We start from the raw sequence: 21,776 nt of genomic DNA on the forward strand, positions 1-21,776 counted from the left end.
TTGACTTGGACTCTAGCTCAAAGACTTGAGACATGACTTGGACTCTAGCTCAAAGCCTTGAGACATGACGTGGACTCTAGCTCAAAGCCTTGAGACATGACTTGGACTCTAGCTCAAAGCCTTGAGACATGACTTGGACTCTAGCTCAAAGCCTTGAGACATGATGTGGACTCTAGCTCAAAGACTTGACTTGGACTCTCGCTCAAAGACTTGAGACTTGGACTTTAGCTCAAAGACTTGAGACTTGGACTCTAGCTCAAAGACTTGAGACATGACGTGGACTCTAGCTCAATGACTTGAGACATGACTTGGACTTTAGCTCAAAGACTTGAGACTTGACTTGGACTCTAGCTCAAAGACTTGAGACTTGACTTGGACTTTAGCTCAAAGACCTGACTTGGACTTTAGCTCAAAGACTTGAGACTTGACCTGGACTCTAGCTCAAAGACTTGAGACTTGGACTTTAGCTCAAAGACTTGAGACTTGACCTGGACTCTAGCTCAAAGACTTGAGACTTGACTTGGACTTTAGCTCAAAGACTTGAGACATGACTTGGACTCGAGCTCAAAGCCTTGAGACATGACTTGGACTTGAGCTCAAAGACTTGAGACAGACTTGGACTTTAGCTCAAAGACTTGAGACATGACTTGGACTCGAGCTCAAAGACTTGAGATTTGGACTCAAACTCAAAGACGAAACGTGACTTGGACTCTAGCTCAAAGACTTGAGATTTGGACTCAAACTCAAAGACGAAACGTGACTTGGACTTTAGCTCAAAGACTTGAGACTTGACCTGGACTCTAGCTCAAAGACTTGAGACTTGGACTTTAGCTCAAAGACTTGAGACTTGACCTGGACTCTAGCTCAAAGACTTGAGACTTGACTTGGACTTTAGCTCAAAGACTTGAGACTTGACCTGGACTCTAGCTCAAAGACTTGAGACTTGACTTGGACTCGAGCTCAAAGACTTGAGATTTGGACTCAAACTCAAAGACGAAACGTGACTTGGACTCTAGCTCAAAGACTTTGAGTCTATGTCGTGCAAACTCGATTGTCGCTGGATTTGAGAGTAAACAAGATGAAATGTTGCTGGCCAGAGAGCAGTGAACCTACATTTACAATATACAATATCAACATAAACAATCTGCTAATATTTATAGATAAAGGGACCAATCAAAATACAAAAATACGAATAATGTAGGAATCATGTGAAGAAACTGCAACTAGACAGGCCCAGAGGGCTATTTATCCATTCAGTTTCAAATAAACTAGTTCATTTATTGACTAGTTGAGTCGATTAGTAGACAATATTCACATATGATATGATATGATTCACATATATCTAAATGAAATATGTATAATGAGAATGCTTTTCTGGCACCATGAATTAGCCATATGGCTATTATGTACCGTTTAGATTTTCAGCATTTCAGCACAGAAGAATCTGGGAACCAGAGATATGTAGACATCATTTCATCACATACGCATATTAATGAAACACTGAATAAAAATGTGATGCTATTTTGGTTGTGTCACTTCATATTATGTCTTTTTTTAATGTGTGATTTTATCTACACTAACTGTCACACAGAACAAAATAGACATATAGAATAAACATGCTATTTATTATCCACAAGTTATCATTAAGGTGAAGTAATGCATAACAACAATTGAATTTAGTAATAAAAAAAAGATTCCCTGTATTAACAATGTCAGAAAAGACAGAAATGCAATCTCCCAGATTCAAACACCTGTAAACATGACATGAGATGCATTTAGGATTTGAATAAACATTCTCTCAGACTCATTCTACAGGGTTCATGTCACCAACACCCGAACTTGACAAAATCAAGTTGAGGGAGTATTGAACACTTTTAGTACTGTAGTGTAAATAGTGAAACAACATTTTCTTCATCTCATGTATTGATACAATAAAACAAGCTGGGTGCTGTTGGATATTTCTTTCTGCTGGTTGTACATAAACAGTTGGCGATGAAGAAAGAAGACACTGCTCTCCTGCTGTCTCTGTTTGGGAGGCATCCTGTGAAGCGGGGGCCTCTCGTCATGCCCTGCCTCTCTTAAGTTGTGTACATCAGCGATGTGATCCCCGTGCCAGCTCTCACCCTGGCAGCTCTACTGCATTCTTAAGGCCTTGGCATACACGGGCTCCAGGAAATGAAAGGGGAGCAGCATGAAGAACACCACCAGAAAGACCGCGCTCACCACCGCCAGCAGCACGTAGCGTCCGATGAACAAAGTGTCCACTATCTGTAGAGAAAGAGTGTACCCGTTCACCGTCAGGAGTTCTCAGGAACTACACACAGTAAACAGTATCCAATGCATGGGAAAAGCATGGCTGTTCAAAATTCTGTATTTCCTCTATTAGCCACTAGATGTCAGGCGAGGGCCTTCAGGAAGGCTTTGTGTAGACGCATGTAGCCTTATGTGAGGCTATCAATGGGTACTCGGTTTACAGACAGACAAACCACACAAACAGACATTACAATAACGGCTTGCCTTCAAAGTTGATATCATTTATTTTTCTAACAGTTGAGAATGCAGAATAACTGACGGTCACCAGAAGTTGAATTGATGTGACAGTGCACACTGGAAGCTTCAAGGGCCGCTCATCCAACATGTCTGATCCAGTGTCTTAGACAGCAAGGGTCACCGGGTCCACTCATGTTGCTGTAGAATGACTGGCTGATGCCAGATGACATGTCTGGACATTGACACACATCTTTACTTGGGTTACCTTCTCGCTGGCTTCTTTTTGTGATAAACTGCTAACTGCTGCCAGACGTAGGCTTTGAGAGAACACATGCATATTTGGCTGCACAGTTAGATTTCATTTGAGATGATTCTGAATGATGAACTGCCGAATTCTGCAGACCTGTATTGTGTGATTCATCTGTTGAGAGACTTCAAGTACAACCTAAACAAACTCTAGTGGTACATTTCGGGTCCTAAATGGTAGAAAGGTGGCAGACATATAAGTTAATTCCCTCATGACCTCTTCAGTAAACACTCTCACATAGTTTTCTATTTACAACTTGTTTATTATTTGAGAGAAATGAACGATTGGTCGCCACGCCCTCGGCTTGGAGAAGCGAGACAGGAGTTACCGCAGGGAAGCAAAGCCATGTACTGCTGTGGTCGAGGCAGCAGGAACACATATGTTAGACACCTAAAAGAAAGGCTCATCTTTAGCATACGCTAAATTAAGAATATTTTCTCCAGTTTATCTTGTCTTGGGGCCATTACCCACGGGGAACTGCAGCCTGGGTAAAACAAATGTCATTTTCCTTTTAGAATCAGTTAGTTAGTTTGTGTTATTGTGTGACTTTGGTGAATCCAAATGAGCTGAAGTCACACAATAATACAAACACAGTAACCGATCGAGGCAGCAGTGGACCAGCGACTCCGCTCATCTGTTTCTTTCAATGGAGTCTGGTGGCTCTGGCGAGAGCATGTGGTAGATAGCAGCGTCGGTTCCCTGTCAGAAAAACATGCACTGTATAGCTGTCTGAACCAGCAGAAATACTCCAGATACAGTCACACTCACACCGACACCTTTAGGTGTCTGCGTCCACAGCAGTACATATCGCTTTGCTTCTGTGCTGTCATCTACTGTAAGTGATACAGTGAGTATGGAGAAATGCCTCATACAACCCCACTTCAAAACAACTAAACTCTCCCTTTAATGAGTGATAAACTGAGTCAACGTATTAGATCTGTATCTGTGCCGATACTGCGGCAGCTAGATGTGACTGATCCACATTCAACACTGTCTCCACTGCTGTTACAAAAACATGTCATCTCATAACACGCGAGAATATGTTTAAAATTGACAAAAGCCTAACAATAAAGTCAGCATGTTAACGTTTCCTAGTTACAGAACGACGAGTGCTGATATTGGAACACTGATCAACCTGAGTTTATTGAACAGAAGCAGTGAGAGTGCTGACAGGTTGATTGGTGACCACTTGATGAAGAGATACCTCATCTATTACTGTACTTCCTGATTGTATCCATGTCAGCTCTGCCTCTCAACCCTGTGGGCTCGGACACACAGACAAGTGCTTATTGATCCGTACAGGAACTCGCCCTGTGTGTTCGGGGAATAACCCGTGCAGCAGTGCATTTGAAGACATGGCATGTTCGTTGTTTCACCGTTTGAACTAAAAGCTGATTCCGGGGCGCCGGCTGTTGCCTGATCCTGAGTAACGAGTGGATTACAGGTCTTTAGCAAACCGGCGCACGACTTGGAGAAACAATAGATCATCGAGATTAGCATCGATGTTGCTTAAATTAGGCGCAGTTGGAGTTCATAAAGTTCGACAGATTTAATCATTGCTTCACTCGTAGCTCTGGGTCTGTGTTAATATTTCAATCATGAGCCGTCCGTGAATATGTGAATACAAAGTGAGAAAACGCCCTGAAGCAGCAGTGTGAGCCCTACTGCTGACTGAAGAGAGGTTCCACAGGGCTGTTGTGGAATCACAGTAGGTGTGTGTGTGTGTGTGTGTGTGTGTGTGTGTGTGTGTGTGTGTGTGTGTGTGTGTGTGTGTGTCTATCCGCTTAATGTCTCGGAGAGGGGGTGGGGTGGGGGGTGATGTATGCTGTTTCTTATGGATGCATTTAACACATCTCACTTTTTAATTTGCCAATTACACAGCAAGCAGGAACCCAAAGTGTGGGCCATGTTTTATTAATGTGCCATTGAGCGCACGGGTGGTAGCTGGCAGACGGGCAGACAGGAGAGGGGGTGGGGTCTAGTATGACCCCCCCTCAGTCTGGGACTGGCCTAATTGGCACTGTGATATTTGACTTTTGTTCAACAGCAATAGGTTAGGCTTTTCTTACACATCTCTCTGCTTATATGTAAGACTTCAGGAAATGAAAATGAGTGGACATCAAAACATGATCTTCAGAAGACGCCATCGCCAGTAAATCGGGTTTTCACCCTCACATGCATTTGTGCCTTTGTTTGAATTCTGTTAATGATCACACGTGAGGATTCTTAATACTTAGAACATCAGTTTTTCTGGCTCTGTATGAAAACGGTCAGTTGGAATTGATTTGTTTCAGATTAAATGATCAAAGATGAGGCAGGATTAGGGTTGGGGGGTTCGGGTTAAGGTTCAGCAGACAGGAGGTAGTCGATGCTCGGGCTGCTCAGCGATCCCTCTGCTCAATTCTTACAGACTCAATTGAAATCTTTATTTCTTGAGATGTATTGCTTATATTCTTGATACTGTCTTTTATTAGGATACATACTGTCAATGTTGTTGTTATGTTTATATTTGAATGTTTTAATGTCATGCCAAATGAGCAATTTTCCACATTTGTGGACAATGAAAGTTGTATTCCATTTAATTCTAAAAACTACCGATTGAAATAAGCAAACGGTAAAAATATCCAATTGATGAAATAACCTACTGTTTGAGAATATTTGTAATTGCTTCACTAATTAATGATATACCCTCACAATTTATGGAAATAACAGCCTACTTGATAATCAATAAAGGTACAGAACTGTAAACGAAGTAGACTGATGGTTGGTGATGATTTCTGAAAGCATTATAAGGTGTCAATATTACAAGGGATGTTAAATGTGAGCTCTTTGAAACACTAGAACCAGTTTGTGAGGTCCCCATGGGTTCATGCTGCCCGTACGCCTTGTACAGACACCCAGGAAGCCGCGTCGTGCCGCCTCTCTCTGTTGCTGGTCGGGTATCTGCCTTTGCACAAAGGCTATAAAGTGCGAGCTCGCTATTTCTATGGGGTGGCAGCTTGCTTGGCAGATCTGGCTGGCTCACTGGCACGACCCCGAGGCGACATGGGGGGAGTGTTTGTTCTGTGTTGCTGTTGGACTAAGATAAAGCGGAGCAGGCCTTTATGCAAGCACACACACAGACGGGCGCGCACAATGACACATGATATTTACAGGCTGACAGCACTGTGGATACGGCTTATAGCAGAGTTGAGGTTTTGTTTGGGATGGCTTGTTGTTTAAATTCACCTACCTCAAACCTAAATAGAGCTTATATCCTCAATCAGCACAAACACATTGTGTTCTGAGTAACAAGCACACATGATCGGAGCTTTGCCTTTCGGCATTGGGACCATATACACGCACACTCAAATATAAGAAAGACCACACATCTTTGATAAAGATAAGTTTGTTTGACTGTAGCTACTGTTCTTAAATGTTTCATGATGCATGAGAAGAGAGAACAGAAATATCATTTTTGGGAGCACAAAGGTGTGCATGAGATGACCATTGAGCTGAAGTCGTTGGTCTGTGGGCTCTGAATCCTCATATTCACTCAGCGGCCTCCGTACACAAAACATTTGGGAGTAATGACAGCCAGATAGCCCTCATCAAACTGTAAACATCCAGGCCTGCTGTTATTTCCAAACTGAATTACATTATGCTGTCATCATGCACAGACCATCATAACACGAGACTCTGTGCTTTTAATGCAAGACATGGTCGAGAACACTGATTTGGAGTAGTTCCTTGTCATAGCTTTGGCAGCGGTAGAAGTTTAAATTGCCTCTTGATGTAGAGGAACGCTTATGTAAAAACCTTTCTCTCTGGTATTTGCATTTTAATAGCGTGCAAAATAGTTTTTAATGTGCATTCAGCTCACCTCCGTCTCTTTGAAAGGGGGGGTTGTCTCTGGGCTGCGCGGGAACAACACCAGCACCAGAGTGATGGTGAGAGCCAGTAAGAATATGGGGATAATGCCTAACCTGGCAAACAAAAAGACACAAAACACACATACACAGTTCAAAAAAGGACAGCATGAGGACCCCCACTGCTGATTTGCAGTAAACACAGGGTTTTCTGAGGATAATGTCATTATTAAGTACCAATCAAAACAATGGCATTCTTTATTGTGTTTTTAAATAGTTGTTAACTTTCCAATCAAGTAAATGGCACCATGTTTCACCCCATTTAGACTGTACTGTAATTGCATCTTACACAAGTGCATAATGTTTGGTGTCACAGTGCATTCTAGAAAGATAATGAACCAACTGTAATAGTACCAGGGTCTGTTGTAGTCTTTGCACAAGTACTGAAAGCAGGGATTGGAAAGAACATGGTCCCATCAATCAATCAGTACAGCAGTATGTGTGGAAAGCCTCATTGCTTCATAGCATTTAGGTAAAATAGATATATGTGCTGCTCTATCTAGGGAAAGAAGAAAATATTTAAGTGGCAAAAAATGATAGAGTTGCAATCTTTCTGTGTGAAATCCAGGTCAAGGTTACATTTTTTTCAGAAATTGATTCATAACTGCTCAATACAGCTTAAATTCTGTTATGAATCTGAGTTCACTCAGTTTGACTTCGACTTTATTTCAGCTTTGAGTTTCCTGACATCACTACATCTGTCCTCCGCTAAACACACCACTGTGTTCAACAGTGAGCTGGGTTTATGAAAAGTATTGTTTTTTTCCGCATTTTATTGAAATAAACCTCTCACACAACTGCCGAATTTCTGAGGAAACCTTACTAATGCCACTGTTGAAGAGGCGTGTGTTCCAGCAGAGGTGTGCTTTGGCCAACATTCAAACCAACATTAAAGTGAGGAAATGTTTCGGGATTAACTGACCGATTCACTGTCACAGATAACCTGGGCTTTTCTCTATCAATGCATGTACGTTCTAACCGGGTTAGTGTAAGGAGTGTGTGGAAGGGTTGTTCTCACTCACTTTGCAGATGCTCTCAGCAGCATCATCCCAAATACAAGAAATACAATCCAAACGATCGCAATGACGAAGACGCCCGTGCCGACTTCCAAAACGGTGCTTGCCATTTTCACGGTAACTAAAGTTAGTTTACCCGACACACAGAACAGTAACACGTGAAGTTGGTCAAATGAGTTTTTACGACCGACGTTCGTGACATAACGTAAGCAATGCAGTAACAACAAAGTTAAGGTTAGCTAACGTTAGCTACATTAGCTTAATTACTGTAACTTCCACCGTAGTGTGAGTTAGCTGTCACTGCTAGCTCTGCTGAGGCAGACAGCTGCATGCTTCGTGAAACGGTGAACAATGGATCGATGTTCGACCCCCCCCCCCTTCAGAATGATTATTAGCTGTCCATTAACCCGTCATTTCTCAACCAGTTCGATAGATAAAGCGTTGTCCGTCGCGTCTTCTACTTCCTGGTAACAGCAAACTGGGGTTTGATTGGATACACCAACTCACGACGGGCCAATCACGTGCATCGTTACTAAAAATCCGAACAGTGTCGAATATACTGCAGAACTTCACCCAGCTCGTTTTTACCATTCATACAATTTACGTTTGATCATTTACTTTTCTTCTGTACACTTAAACATCTCTTATTGATTCGAGGCCACACATTTTCTTTATCTCGAGAAGCGTTTTTTCTAATGTTTGTTCTTATCACCATATAAATACGCTATTAGGTCCATCAACTCGTCATTTAGGGGTCAGGATCGGTAGCAAATGGATAACTACCACCAGCTTTAGCTACTTAAACTTAAACTCTGTTGTTTTGACATCAAGTCAATTCTTCCGTGTGTTTTCAGCTGGCAGGGCAAAATAGATTGAGCTGATTTGGGTCTGAATAGAAATGTCTATCTTACCAGCAGCCTTCTGGTTCCCATCATCCCACCTGTCTTTTTGAAGCATGCAATTATTAATGCGGACCGACAGGGGGCTAGCCAGCTCCGCGGTTCAAAGGCCCCAGTCCCGCTCAAAGTGCTGGTGCCTCTGCGTGTTTACTGGGAAAAGACATGTTGCCTTTGAGTAACCTTCGTAAGATCCAAGCACTCAGTGTTTATTTATGATTTGGATAACTATGCAGACGGTAGGACTGGATCATGTTCAGAACCACTGACAGCAAAAGCCGTAAAGCAAACCGAGTCCTAATTTACACCAAACTCTACGGGGAATTTGGTTTTCTCGTTGTGTTTGCCTGAAACTCCCCCAGATGATCTGAGTTCCTCCCGCAACCTCAAACAAATCCAATAGATTAAAGACGACCAGCATGGAGAGAGCATTATTCTCTGATCCCTACTCACACAGAGGAGCCTCGTGTTCAGGGTCTAGTTTCTCTTTGAGCTATTAAGGCTCAATCTTTGGTCAACCTGAATAGGTAAGAACATAACCGAATTTAAGTTATTAGATGAAGCAATACAAAAACACATTCAATAAACACATTTAAAGAATAAACTAATTATGAGATGGAGTTTTTAACTTTACATTGATTGCATACATAAATGTTGCTTTGGTGACTATGAATCAGTAGTTTAACAGGCCACAATGAGTGCATTAATTGTAAAATTACAAAATTGACAGGGTATTCATTGTGTTTCTGGCAACAAGACCAAACCCTGAATCTCTCATGTAGGCCAAAGTCATATTTTCCTCACGTCACAGCTTGTGTCACATTCACCACAGACACCTCATTCTCACAACATATGTGGAACCAACTGAAGTGACTCAATAAAACTATTAAAATATGAATAATAATAATAATAGTGACAGGCAAGTTTATTTCTATTCATTTCAAAATAGCACACAGGGGACATATCTTTTTGATCGCTGTGTGTTATGTTACAAATGCCGGTTATTGACTGTAAATATTGAATGTGTCATTCAAGCTGATCAGGAAAAAAAAAAAACAATAATACAGGAAGAATATCGGGTCTTTCTTTCTTTTGGTGCTTCATCGCCTCCAACCAACATCCCCGCACCGTTCTCGCGGAGCCCCACGCGTGAGTGCCGTATTTCCCACGGACACGGGAAGGCATCAGCAGCCCGGTGTTGGGAAAAAAACGGGGAGCGGAGATGGAGGTGGGAGGGGCCAGGCGCGGCTGACGTCAGCGGCTGTGTGGAGGAGTATAGGCTGTGCTGTCAGCCCAGTGTCAGTCTGATGAAGATTGGCATGCAGGTAAGCTGTCATTCATTTTCAATGTCAGTGCATGGGAGCAGGGCTTTACCACTTCAGCGTCCTTCCCCCCCCCCCCTTCATTACAAAAGGCAGGACATTATTCATACAGTCAGCCAGCCAGCCAGGCCAGAGTGAGAGAGCGAGAGAGGGAGGGAAAGAAAGAAAGAGAGAGAGAGAGAGCGAGTCAGGGAGGGATAGAGAGAGAGAGAGAGAGAGAGAGCGAGAGGGAGGGGGAGAAGAGGAGGGGGAGAAAAAGAGAGAGGGAAAAGAGAGGAGATGCATTTTTTGTGCTGGACTGAGAGACCAGTGGATTTGTTTCTTTTGCTTGATGCGGTGTTTGGATTTTAAAAAAAAGAATGTATCGGCAATGTTTGTGATGCACGGATGTAGGATGTGTTGAATTTAACGGGGGGTGCTTTTAGTGCGAAAGATTGTCATTTAGAGAATTGTCACAATAACAGTGACCGGAGACAGAATGAGCGCATGTAGCTGCAGGAAGCTGGCGTTTTTATTACGGCTTTGTCAACGAGCACCGGACTGTACATGGCATTCAGATTATTTGTGAATTTACAGTGAATATCTGATGGTGTAAATCTGCCTTGCAAAGAAGAAAAAACCCGTATTGTTAAGTGAAGTTATGTGGTGTATTTTATTCGAGTAAAATGCTTTTATTTTGACTGGTAAGATTTACGTGTTTGTCAAGAAAATAACGGCAAAGGATTTTCAGAGTAAAATAACTTACACCCATATTTAATCCAAGTTAAGCCGGCAGTTTTCTTTGTTCATAATAAATTGTATTGTAGACAGTACAGTACACAGTGCTACTCTCTCTCTCTGTGTGTGTGCCTGTGTTTGTTTGTTTTTGACAAAAACAAACAAATTAACACAGCATATATCAAACTGAAGAATATATACGTATGCATATGCTACCACCTTTATTTGAAAATGTAGTTTCTTTTTTAAAATCATTGATTTAAAGAGCTTACCTTTTGTGAATATCTAGTTTTTTATGTGTAACTTGTGACAGCCGTCATTTACATTTCTTGTTTGCAGTTAATGTACAGCATTTAAACAAAATAGTTTTTTCATACAAAGCTAGTGTCAAAGCTAGTTCCAGAAAAAAATATACAGCAAAAAAAAGCCTACCTTCCTCACTTGTCTGCATTTTAAAACAATTTTAATACATCTTTGATTGAAGTATTTAATGCTCAACTAATCTGCACCTCAGTGAGGTCTAATGTTTACTCCCAGCCCTGCGAAACCCCTCTAGACTGAACACTGGCCTTCTTTGTGAGCCACTCACCACTTTCTATTTCAGATGACCACTCTATTCCAAAATTGCCCGAATGACTATTTCACTCGTAGGAGACGTTCGACCGACATGAAATGCTGTGAGTGTGATTTGACGGAGGCTGTGTCCCTCAGACAGCGTGTCTCTACTTTATTTGTGCGATCATTCTGTTAAAACAAGGCAGCGATTCGCAGGTAGTTTGCTGTGTTGGTAGTTTTATGAGTCAAGTCCTCTGTTCAGTCTCATTCTGCTTTGATCTCGGCCTCTCGAATATCACAAACATGTCCCTGTACATACACAGATTTGGTAAAAACACGTTGCTAAGTGGAAAGTTCAGGAAATATAACTCCAGTGTCCGTCACTTAACGTCACAACTCTATATTGCAAAGTGAAGGCCCCTCTCAGCAATGGTGTGAGCTTTGGGAGTACATTAGCCTAATTAATATGCCTGAGCCATTTGTTTACTAATCATCTGCTTCCCTGACAAATCACAATGGCGATTTAGACCACTTTAGCTCCCTCCGTCAAACACATTGGGCAGGTGCGGAGTGCTGAGCACAGAATCCCATGAGGAGCTAAACTCGCACCACAGTGAAAGAAACCGTTTTGAAAGACTCGTTGCTGTTGAAGACCAAAAGATGATCATTATACAATGATTGTGCACCTTTTGTCAGTGTCTCAAAGTGGTACGCTTCAGCTGAGAATGGATCTTGACGGTGCGCGCACACACACACACACACGAGTGATGTTTGTTCACTCGTGATGTTTGTTCTTTGTTGTGATGAACCCCACACGGCTCTACATATCGTCAGATAGGATTAATACCAATTTAGTTTATCCCCAAACCCTGCTGAGATCTTAATTGATGATTTGTGTCATTGGACAAGCAGCCCGGGGGCGAATTTGCTGCTGCAGTATTTGCATATTCTCATTCCTACTATATGGGCAAATTAGATGATGAGGTGTGGTGCTGTGCATTCCTGCAGCTTTTGGGGGATAATCGCTAATAAAGTGATTCAGTCACACTAAATGAAGGAAGTAAACAGAGCGAGGAGAGCATATGTTACAAACCAATTTAAGCATTTATGTATGGCCATAAAGCAATCGAGGAAATTAAACCACAAAGCAAATGTCTTGTCACTTCCTTTCGCCTTTGCCTCTAATTCCAGCCTGCATGGTGCAGAAGAAACCAATATATCACTCTTGAGACGATCCAAGGTTTCTTTCTTTTAAGGGTCTCGTACCAGGCCTCACTTTGCAAGATTCCTTTTCTCAGCAATCCGATTGTGAGATGTGTAATTTGTTGTGTAGGGCCTCACTCTCTTAAATCAGGCAGGAAAAAAGCCAGAGGATGTTTAGAATTATTCATAAGGCTTTAGTCTGCCGGGTATCCTCAGCGGAGTGCATCTAGGTCCTGTTCCGGGCCCGTGGGCAATGTGATGTCGGCTAGTTTTTCACATGTTCAGTAGAGCAGCAATCTTTAAGACAATTGTGTTGTGTTGCATGTTCGGGGCCGTGTCCGGGCCCCCCACAGGTCATGCCCACTAAGCCCGCTTGATCCCTATTGCTCTCAAGAGGAGACGGAGGCCTGTTTATACCGTCAGATGGCTCAGCTTAAAGACAGCCCCTGCATGCTTACCCTTGCTCATTCCGCAGCCAGCGCTGCGTTGGCATGGCTCTAAGTAAGCCACCAGGGAGCAGGGTCGGAGAGAGATGGATCGGCTTGATTTATGCTCCAAGAGGAGCAGCAGGCAAATTAGTGACCCTCCATGCTGTCAACATCACGGAGCTTTGTTCCTGGAAGGACATAGAGATGTCATGAAATACATGCAGTTTGGTCTGGTTTGAAACCTGCAGTCAGACGGTGATTGTTATAGAGTGGCGTGATACATAAGTAGAACATTTATAATAAATAGCCCCACGATTAAATCAAACTTCCACTATTTTGATCATCGATAAATTGGTTTTATGTGAATATTTTTACATTTCTTTACTCTGTGACAAAAATCTGAACATCTTTGAGGTTTGGACAAACAGGACATTTGTGGACATCATCTCGGGCTTTGGGAAACACCGTCTCCAGTTTCTGACATTTTATAGATCAAACAACTTGTGGATGAATTGAAAGAATCATCAACAGATTAATCAACAAGGAACGTAATTGTTAGTTGCAGCTCTACAGATCAAACTAAATCAACAATGCAATTTGGTTTTCATGAATTAATTTCAGATTATTTGTCATCAACTAGCTAATGAAACTCTTCGTTCAGATTCTCACCCGATGACGTGTTGTATTGCCCACTGATGACAACAATGTGTCATCGATCTTGAGATCACAATTATTTCATGATCACTCTGGCTGCTCCTGCCGAGTGAGCGCACAGCTCCCCAAAAGGGAAGCCAGAACTTCTGGATCCCCCCTGGTGGCTGGCTGCTGTGATTGAATATCCAGTGGCGTTCTCTGTGAGTGCAGCGCGCCTTTTAAACATCAATATCACAGTCGGTCATGTTCATTTCATTGCGGAGAACCCAGACCGTGATACTCGCTTAATTGTGCAGCCCTTACGCAGGTAACGTCATCGATGTGTGAAACAATGAGCGTCCTTTCACTGCCTACAAAATAACAAATCACATTTTCTGTCGCTTTACTTCACAACATATGATTACAGCAACATGTTGCGTCGGTATTTGCTCTCATCACGACATATTCGGCTGTAAAAAGAATATTGGTCTTCATGTGAGTCACTGATTGATCGAGCTCGGCACATTTGAATCAATTTGGCCTGCAGACAGTCAAACAAACCACACAATAATATGTGATGTGTGCATGAACAGTGAACGCCACAGCATGGAAGAAGTCATACAAAGGCTTTAGTCATTAGATAATGATTTTAGCATCAGTCCTCTGATTGCATTCCTTTTTTCCAGACAGAGGAAATGAAAACCCAGCAGGGACACATTCCAAAAAGCCGAAGTCATGGCATAGAATGGAGGAGTCCAATACAGCTCAGCTTCTTCACTAGCAGGATGCACACATAGATCGTGTTTACTGTGGTTGAGACGTGTAAGAAGTCGTCCATTTCCACTCTGATGTCTCCAGTATTCATAGTGTTGGCATACATTGCTTTTGATGTCATTATTTTTGCATGAAAAACAATTAAGACCTATATTTTTAGACATCTGTGGTATTATTCAAGGATCAAGCACAAACTCAAATTAGCAACAGCTTATTATATATTCTGCATTTAAAGACCTCCAACACGACTCTGAACCTCATTGTGCCGCTGGTTCTTATCTCTGGTGGAATGTAGATAATCCTAATAAATGAGCAGAGCTTCACACAGAGAAATATGAAGCCTGCCAGTAAATCCTGAATTCATTATATTTGAGAGTTCTGGTAACAGCTGAGCTGGGTGAGGTTCAAAATATTTGATTTGAATTCAACAGCAGATCATAGCAGATAAAATCCCACCAAGTGCTGTGTGGCTGCATGTTTGTGCTTCCTCCAGAGTGAATAAATGGGCCCAAATGGGGTCGCTGCTATTGGAAATATTGAGTTCTCTTTAAACTGAGTTCTGAGTCAAATGGCAAACAAACGTTTATGATACTTACACGTTCTGTTCAGCAAGATAATCTGCACCACTGGAACACCACTTTTATCAATTTTGAAATGTGAATACAGTCAGCAGAATTAAAAATCGAACATTAGGCTAAAGTCACATGACTTCACGTCCCCAGCACTGAGCTAAAGGAGGACTGTGTTCCAGTGAGGACGCTTAGTCGTCTCATTTCGACACTTTTTAGCAAGCACCTTTTAATTCACCAGAGAGGTATTTACTGATGTATTTTGTACAGCACAACAACACGTTCAAATCCTTTCATCTTGTGTTAACCACACATCCAACCAAAAACACATTCAAACAACCCACTGACTTTGCGACTAGGGAACCGAAAGCGTAGAGATGTCGACTCATTTGCAGGTTTTAGAAGTCATTCCTGCAGCCCTCTAGCACGGACTTGACACCATGCGTTTCATGTTCACACAATCAGTGGCACTGGCTTTCTCTTGCCCAATCCAAATGTGTGGTTGCAGCTTGATACCTTTAGCAGCCTTTAGCAGTGTCTTATTTTGAAAAGACACCATGCATGTAACGAGTGGGAACTGACACGTCCAAAGCTGACTCAAGAGGGGAACCTAGAGCCATAGTTGGAAGCGTCAGACCACTGAACAAGCCTGGTATTTCACCAGTTGGGAGAGAGACTGGCAAATCTTTTCTGCTAAATAAGTGGAGGCCTGTGGGTGCTGGCAACATGGAGGATGTTGAACATGTTCAGTTGTTTATACTACCGACATTAAGGATGAAAAGCTGGTTGAAAAGTATAAAGTATCCCTTTAAACTCCAGTGGTTTCAGACTGCAGGTTTAGCAGCTGTTTTTCGGCACTGCTGACTGCTGGTCCTCTTCTGTGAGTCAGACTAACTTTTAGTCCAGAGCGGAAGAAGGACAGACAAAGTACACATCAACAGAAGATCTTTTTGTAAACCCCCCCCCAGATAACTTATATTACTGATTATATTACTGTACTTTGGCCTCTCTGACCACCTCCTGACGTTCTTGTCTTTCACTCTTGGTGCATTTGCAGCTGTTTTAATACACAGACGAGCTGCAGCAGGAGACGGGTTGGGAGCCCAAGACATAAGAAAATGCTGCCGCTTTGAACTGGTGCGAGATGGCCTTTTGAAACCCCTCTACTTTGATTATTGGCAGAGCTGCCCATTGAAGTGTGCTGCACTTTGAATAGAAATGCAACAGCGCTAAAGTTGTGACCTCCAAAGGGCTATTTACTGGAACACGGCTCCGTTTTTCAGAATCCTCTCCAGAGATATTATTCAAGTGTATTGCTCTTTTCTGCCACTCACATCTCATCTGAATGTTTCAGCTTATTGCACTCCAGGACACAATTGATCTGAAGGGCAATATTTTGGCTCGGTCTATAGCTGCTCCTTTATTTTGGCGTGAGACTTTTAACAGAAACGTCTTTCTCTTCACATCCAGTGTGCAGCTTATCAACGGACGTGAGTAAGAGCGCTGTACAGCAGCAAGGACAGAAGGCATTTCAGTGATTGCTCTTATTAGCTGCAAAATGACTTCCTCTCTGTCCCCGGCTATAAAAGCACCATGACTTTATGACAGCACAGGCTTCAGTCCAAGTGCACTACATTTTCCGATGGAAGGCTTCATCTTTTATGGCGTTTCATAAGACTTGTCGCTCTTAAGATATTAAAGGAGGACCGCACTGTTTTATTCCTATATTATGTTACATGAAGGCTTTTGGCATCCCGGATGTCTCAGTGCTGCTGGATTTATGTCACCTCATATCTAAATACCTCCTACACTGTAAAACACACGTCTCATGTTAACCTGGAGTTCAACTGTTTAGCCAGTAGCTTTCAACTTTACACAACATATATTCAGAATATGGCATAATACAAACTAACAAAACGCACAAGTAATGTATTATGTATTTCAATTAACCTAATGAGGAAATGTTTTTCATGAACATATCTGCCAAGTCTCGACATGTTGTAACCCGAATGCATCTGCAAAGAGTATTGAATTAGTTTTCCTACAATATAAACCTGCAAGTCCATATCCACATAAGAGCGTGATCAATAGCTTTTAATGGTTATGTTTAAGGTTAGGAAAGATTATCGTGTTTGGTTACAACAAAGAGTAACTTTCAGCACAAGTTTCAGCACAATCTATATTAACATTGAACAAAAATACACACATTCGTTGACTAACTTTAACCACGCTCTTTTCTAAATAATGCCAGCTTGCCCGGGGGAAGTGAAATGGCACGTCGGGCCAGTAACCTGCCAGTCAAATAACTCAACTCAATCTTTTTACAGAGATGACGGTGGAAGTAGCTGAGGAGTGAGCCGTCTCGCTTCCTTCCCATCTCTGGTGAGAGTTGCACTCACGATAAAATGGCAGCGGGTACAGACAGAGTTAACGAGCTGAAGTGCAAGCAGACATTTCTACACTCCTGGAAACAGGAGTTCAGTCGGGGGACGTTGGAGGATGCAGGCGAAACTATTTACTGCGCATAACTATCTATCTTCGTCTTCTGCTAGTTTGAGCGCGAGGCGGATAAAACATGATGATTCACTTCAGCCTCTGCTGTTACTTGAGAACCACTAATGAACAAAACTATTTGTGTAGGGGCAGAATTCTGACACACTTCATGGAGTGAAAAGAAAAACACACACAGGACTCTGACCTGGGGTGTCCTGCACGTTGTATGACCACAGCACTCTCTTCCTTGGAAACAAAACCTGTTTTCCAAGTATTACGTTGGACACACAATGCACTCTAAATCATGCCAGTAATCTATAAAGAGTTCCAATGTGGAAATGTCCTCTCTGCAGAATCACACAGTAGACCGGTTCTCCTGAACATCAGCTGTCCGTATGAAACAGCAGTTGTGGTGTTTGCCGTACTCCCCGTCCTTGCTTTCCCCCTCTTCTCACTTCATTACATTCTGAACATTACGACTTTGCTGAGAGTGTAAGGAAACACGGGTGCCACTGACATTAACCTCTAGTTTAAAGCTCCAGAGCAGGAGGCGGGCTGATGGTTAGTTTCGTCTCTTTGTTCACATTCGTTATCCTTCACTTCCTGTTCTGAAACGACTGCAGGATCAAAACCTACATGAAGACATTTCTTCTAAGAGCCCGTTCCCAGTTCTGGTGTTTGAAAATATGACCCTGTTGAAAGGGACTTTAGTGTTGTTTGCAGAGGCCGTCTTCGGGACAACTCTGCTTTGTTGACTGGTGTCGGTGAGTTTAGACTCTGCAAGCAATCAGGAGAGAACCGCAGCGGTCCGCGACAGAACGTGGACTGAGTAACGGGCGACTGAGGTTTCCAGAGCAGTGTGAACATGACGTGCGGACTCTTGAGTCAGATGAATGTGCTGTTAGTTCGAGTCAGTCAGACAATCCTCCTTCAGATGATGTCTGTTCATAGTGTATTAATCCTGCATGTTTCTGTGGTTATATCACCCCTTCTTTTCTTTGTCTGCTGCAGCAGTGACTCAGTCATCAAGTTTGCTTTCAGAGCAGCCGTGAGACATTTCTGTCCCTCACTTTGAGCACATAAGCCCGCTCAAACTCCAGTCTGCCATATTTCTTCACGTAAAAGTTGGATTCATAATTCAGTCCCAGGAAAAAATGAAACCACTGCAGAGTCTCTGTTTCCTGTGATTTGTGGCGGCAGGCGCACAATTAGTCAAAGAAAGCTGTGCGGCGTGAAGCGTGTTTGTACAGCGGTTCGACCAGCTCTGATTTGACGAATGTTTAATGACTCCACAACAAGCGTCTGATTGGCCGCTCCTCTCAGCGTCCTCTCTGATTCGATGATGCTGGCGAGACCTCCAGGCGTTGAATCATGTTGCCTCTTTCAAGTCGTGACGTGTACATGTCAGACTCACTGTGTGTGGAGTCTCCGAGGGCATCGTCACATGATAAATGAACCTGTGCAGAAAGCACCTTATGTTTGTCAGCACATACACACTTCAATGCTTCGATGTTACTGTGTGCTCAATCAAGACAATGTCCCTTAAACTATCACGGAGTGCAGACATGACTCCACATGTTAAATGCAGCACTGTGAACTGAAGGAAAGAGAAGAAGAAGAAGCCTGAACCCCCATTTATTTTCTCTCTTTTTCTCGAACCGAGACTTCTTTCCACTACAAAGAATAATTACTTTTCCCAACTCCCGCTTCATAATTGGTTACTACTCTTTTATCTTATCTGTGTATGCATAATTATCACAGTCATCATATTAGATTATTTCATGCATAATAAATGAACTCAAACTGTGTGCGGGGCAATTAGCATGTTAGGAGATGTGCCACGATAGGAGCGTCGCTCTCCCAAAGAACCTATTGTTCAAGACATTCCTGAAAAGTGAGGAATTCAGGAAGAAGTGGGATATCTTATCATCAATTTTAGGTGTCTTCAGAAATCTCGAGATTGGTAATATTCTTCTTTATTTTGTAGCGTGTGTCGGCTTTGGGGGAACTTCTCATGCAAAGTAAAGCTCCTTGTAATGTATTTCTCTCTGGTTTGGAGGTCTCGAGCAGACAGTCGTGTTTTTGCAGAAGACATAACAAGACATAGGAGCATAATGGAGACTATTGTGAAAAGACAGACCGCTATGCTATTTGACTTCAGCAGCTGTCTGCTGCGTCGATCTGGTCCAATCCAAATGACAGATGTGCATCACTTCAGTGGAGATTTCTGCCAGAAGCTACTTTTAAGGGTTCCCTTCAATTTCTGTGCAACTTTTTTATTTTAACATATCACATTTTACACATTCCTTTATACTGTTGGCCATGAAAATATTTACAGGTTGTTCTCAAATGTGGTTAAAGGTTCCATAATATTATGTAAATATACAATAACTCCAGGAGAACCATTTCTTTTCTTGCCTTTTACGAGCAAAGTTCATTCAGAGGTTGAGTTGAACTATTTAAACGGCGGTGATGGTAGACTAAGTCCTAATATGGCCGTGACTGACCGACAGCAGCAGCTCTTCTATTGAAATGAGCTAAACCTGCTTTTCCAGTTTAATGCAGTGCCCTGCTTGAAAACATTGCAGCAGCTATTTAATGAGGGGAGCCAATCAGGACTGAGTCCAGTTGCGATGCCTTGCCTGGAGTCAGTCTGAACTGCCTATAAAGACACAGGGACTTTTTGAAAAATGCAATAACTTCAAATTGTACCACCCAATTAAAGTCCAATTTTCACAGTGTATTAAACTCCAGTGCAGAGTGATTTATATAAATTGAGGGAAATGTGAACCCGCAGTGATGTAGAAGTTGTGCTCTGCATGTCCACAGTTTCATTTAAAAGGCCTTTCAAAAGTTCTATATTTAACTTGAGGAAACTTGGAGCCACAGATTCAAAATGACTTTGTCCATAAATCAGCCTCTCAGATTATAGATGGAATGAGGAAAAAGTTTGGTCATACTGCAATAGCAGTGCATTGGATGCTTGCTGTCTTCTCACCACTAAATAACAAGAACAACTTCTCTGACGCCAAATGTTTCAGTTTGTTTTTGGCCCTGCAGCATTTTTGGCAGTGACACCTTTCACTAACCTGCGCCAAAGAACACAAACATAATGAGCTATTTTCAGCATTGAGATGTTTGTTTTCTTTCAATTCACTGAGTTGTTCAGGGGGGGAAATAAATTCATATTCACAATGTGATTGCAGCCATTATTTGAAAAAAGATGGTTTATATAAATTCAATTCAATGTAATTCCTGCAATTATCAATAAAAGGCACCAGCACACTGAGAGTAAGATGTTTCACACAATTTTGGGGTAAAGTTTTTTCTTTTCTGTTTGTCGACTGAAAGGTAAAGCGTTCTGAGAAAGATCTCTACTGCAAAGATTCTCTTCACATCTCTGTGTCTACAGCAGACCCAGCATGACGGGGAAGGGCACCACTGAGTCTCCACAGATACCCTCGTTATTCATACAACCCACACAATTTATAAATAGGGCTTATATCAATATCGTGATATGAGATTAGATATCGTATTATGGTCTCGTGTCTTCTCCTGGTTTTAGAGGCTGCATGACAGTAAAGTGATGACCGTATCTGAACTGTTCTAGCTGTTCTATCATTCACCACTTAGTCATTATATCCACATTAATGATGGTTGTTTATCAAAAAAAAACACTGTCTCAATATTTTGTGTCATCAACCCTTAATAAAAATGTGATATTAGATTATTTCCATAATCTAATCCAGCCCTAAAATCAAAACTCATTGACATTCCAAAAACTAAAGTCTGCATTCAAAGAGGTCATGAAGCCTCTCCGAAGAATTCAGAACAGAGTTTAGAAGACTTCCATTATCACAAACGGAAAGAAGCAGTGACACTCCCACTCCTTCAGTAACTTCATAGATGTGATGAGGGCTGCATGCTGAAGTGAGTTCCAAACAGCTGCCAGTCAGCGTACGTGAGGCAGCTCGGAGGTGTCATGGCTCTCGCCGGGTGTCTCACACTACCCCGTGGTATGTCTGTGCCCGTCTCCCTGCTGCCACGGCTCTGTCATCACGGTGTCAGCGTGGTGTAACTGGGCCATTTGAAACGCGATAGTGCTGATTGCTGGTCGGATTTGTTGGTTTAGCTTTGAAGGAAAAGTTTTTTGGGGCGTCAGACTAGTCGATGAAATCTTCCGAAGTAGATTGGTCAAATGCTGACAGTGAAAGGCAATGCTAAATATGCCCATAGTGACACAGAGGGCCATTGTAGGCACAGTTTATATGTTCACGAGAGATTCACTGCAGGAGAGATGTGGGATCTGAACAGCTGTGCACATTACACTTCATTTTGTGTACTACAATAAAACAATGGAGAGCGTAAAAACAAGCGTGCAGGGTGTGTAGTGACCCGTGTCTAGGACTGTGCCCTGCAGTCAAACCAAACTTTGAATCAAGTTGAGTTTTGAATTCGGCCTTGA

At 42.3% G+C, this 21,776-nt stretch overlaps 2 protein-coding genes across 2 annotated transcripts in view; one reads left to right on the top strand and one right to left on the bottom strand.

Annotated features, from left to right (window-relative positions):
• Positions 1–1,606: 1,606 nt before the first annotated feature.
• tmem218 (transmembrane protein 218) lies at positions 1,607–8,151 on the bottom strand. The gene is made up of 3 exons (XM_079283842.1): positions 7,728–8,151; positions 6,660–6,762; positions 1,607–2,268 (listed from the first exon to the last, which is right to left on the bottom strand). The coding sequence occupies exons 1-3, from the start codon at positions 7,829–7,831 to the stop codon at positions 2,134–2,136; spliced, it is 342 nt and encodes a 113-aa protein (XP_079139968.1). The 5' UTR covers positions 7,832–8,151; the 3' UTR covers positions 1,607–2,133.
• A 1,702-nt stretch (positions 8,152–9,853) lies between these two features.
• pknox2 (pbx/knotted 1 homeobox 2) overlaps positions 9,854–21,776 on the top strand; it is a 108,413-nt gene continuing 96,490 nt past the window's right edge. Inside the window, exon 1 of the mRNA XM_079283953.1 lies at positions 9,854–9,942. The gene's annotated coding sequence lies outside the window, so the exon portion shown is untranslated. The remainder of the gene's footprint in view (positions 9,943–21,776) is intronic.

This window comes from Melanostigma gelatinosum (assembly GCF_949748355.1).
Source record: "Melanostigma gelatinosum genome assembly, chromosome: 14".
NCBI lineage: Eukaryota > Metazoa > Chordata > Actinopteri > Perciformes > Zoarcidae > Melanostigma > Melanostigma gelatinosum.

Coding starts and splice junctions, on each gene's coding strand:
- tmem218 (XM_079283842.1), bottom strand. CDS start 7,831: ATGGCAAGCACCGTTTTGGAAGTCGGCACGGGCGTCTTCGTCATTGCG. Junction 6,763..7,727: donor CTGCTGAGAGCATCTGCAAA/GTGAGTGAGAAC, acceptor TTTGTTTGCCAG/GTTAGGCATTATCCCCATAT. Junction 2,269..6,659: donor CCCCTTTCAAAGAGACGGAG/GTGAGCTGAATG, acceptor CTTTCTCTACAG/ATAGTGGACACTTTGTTCAT.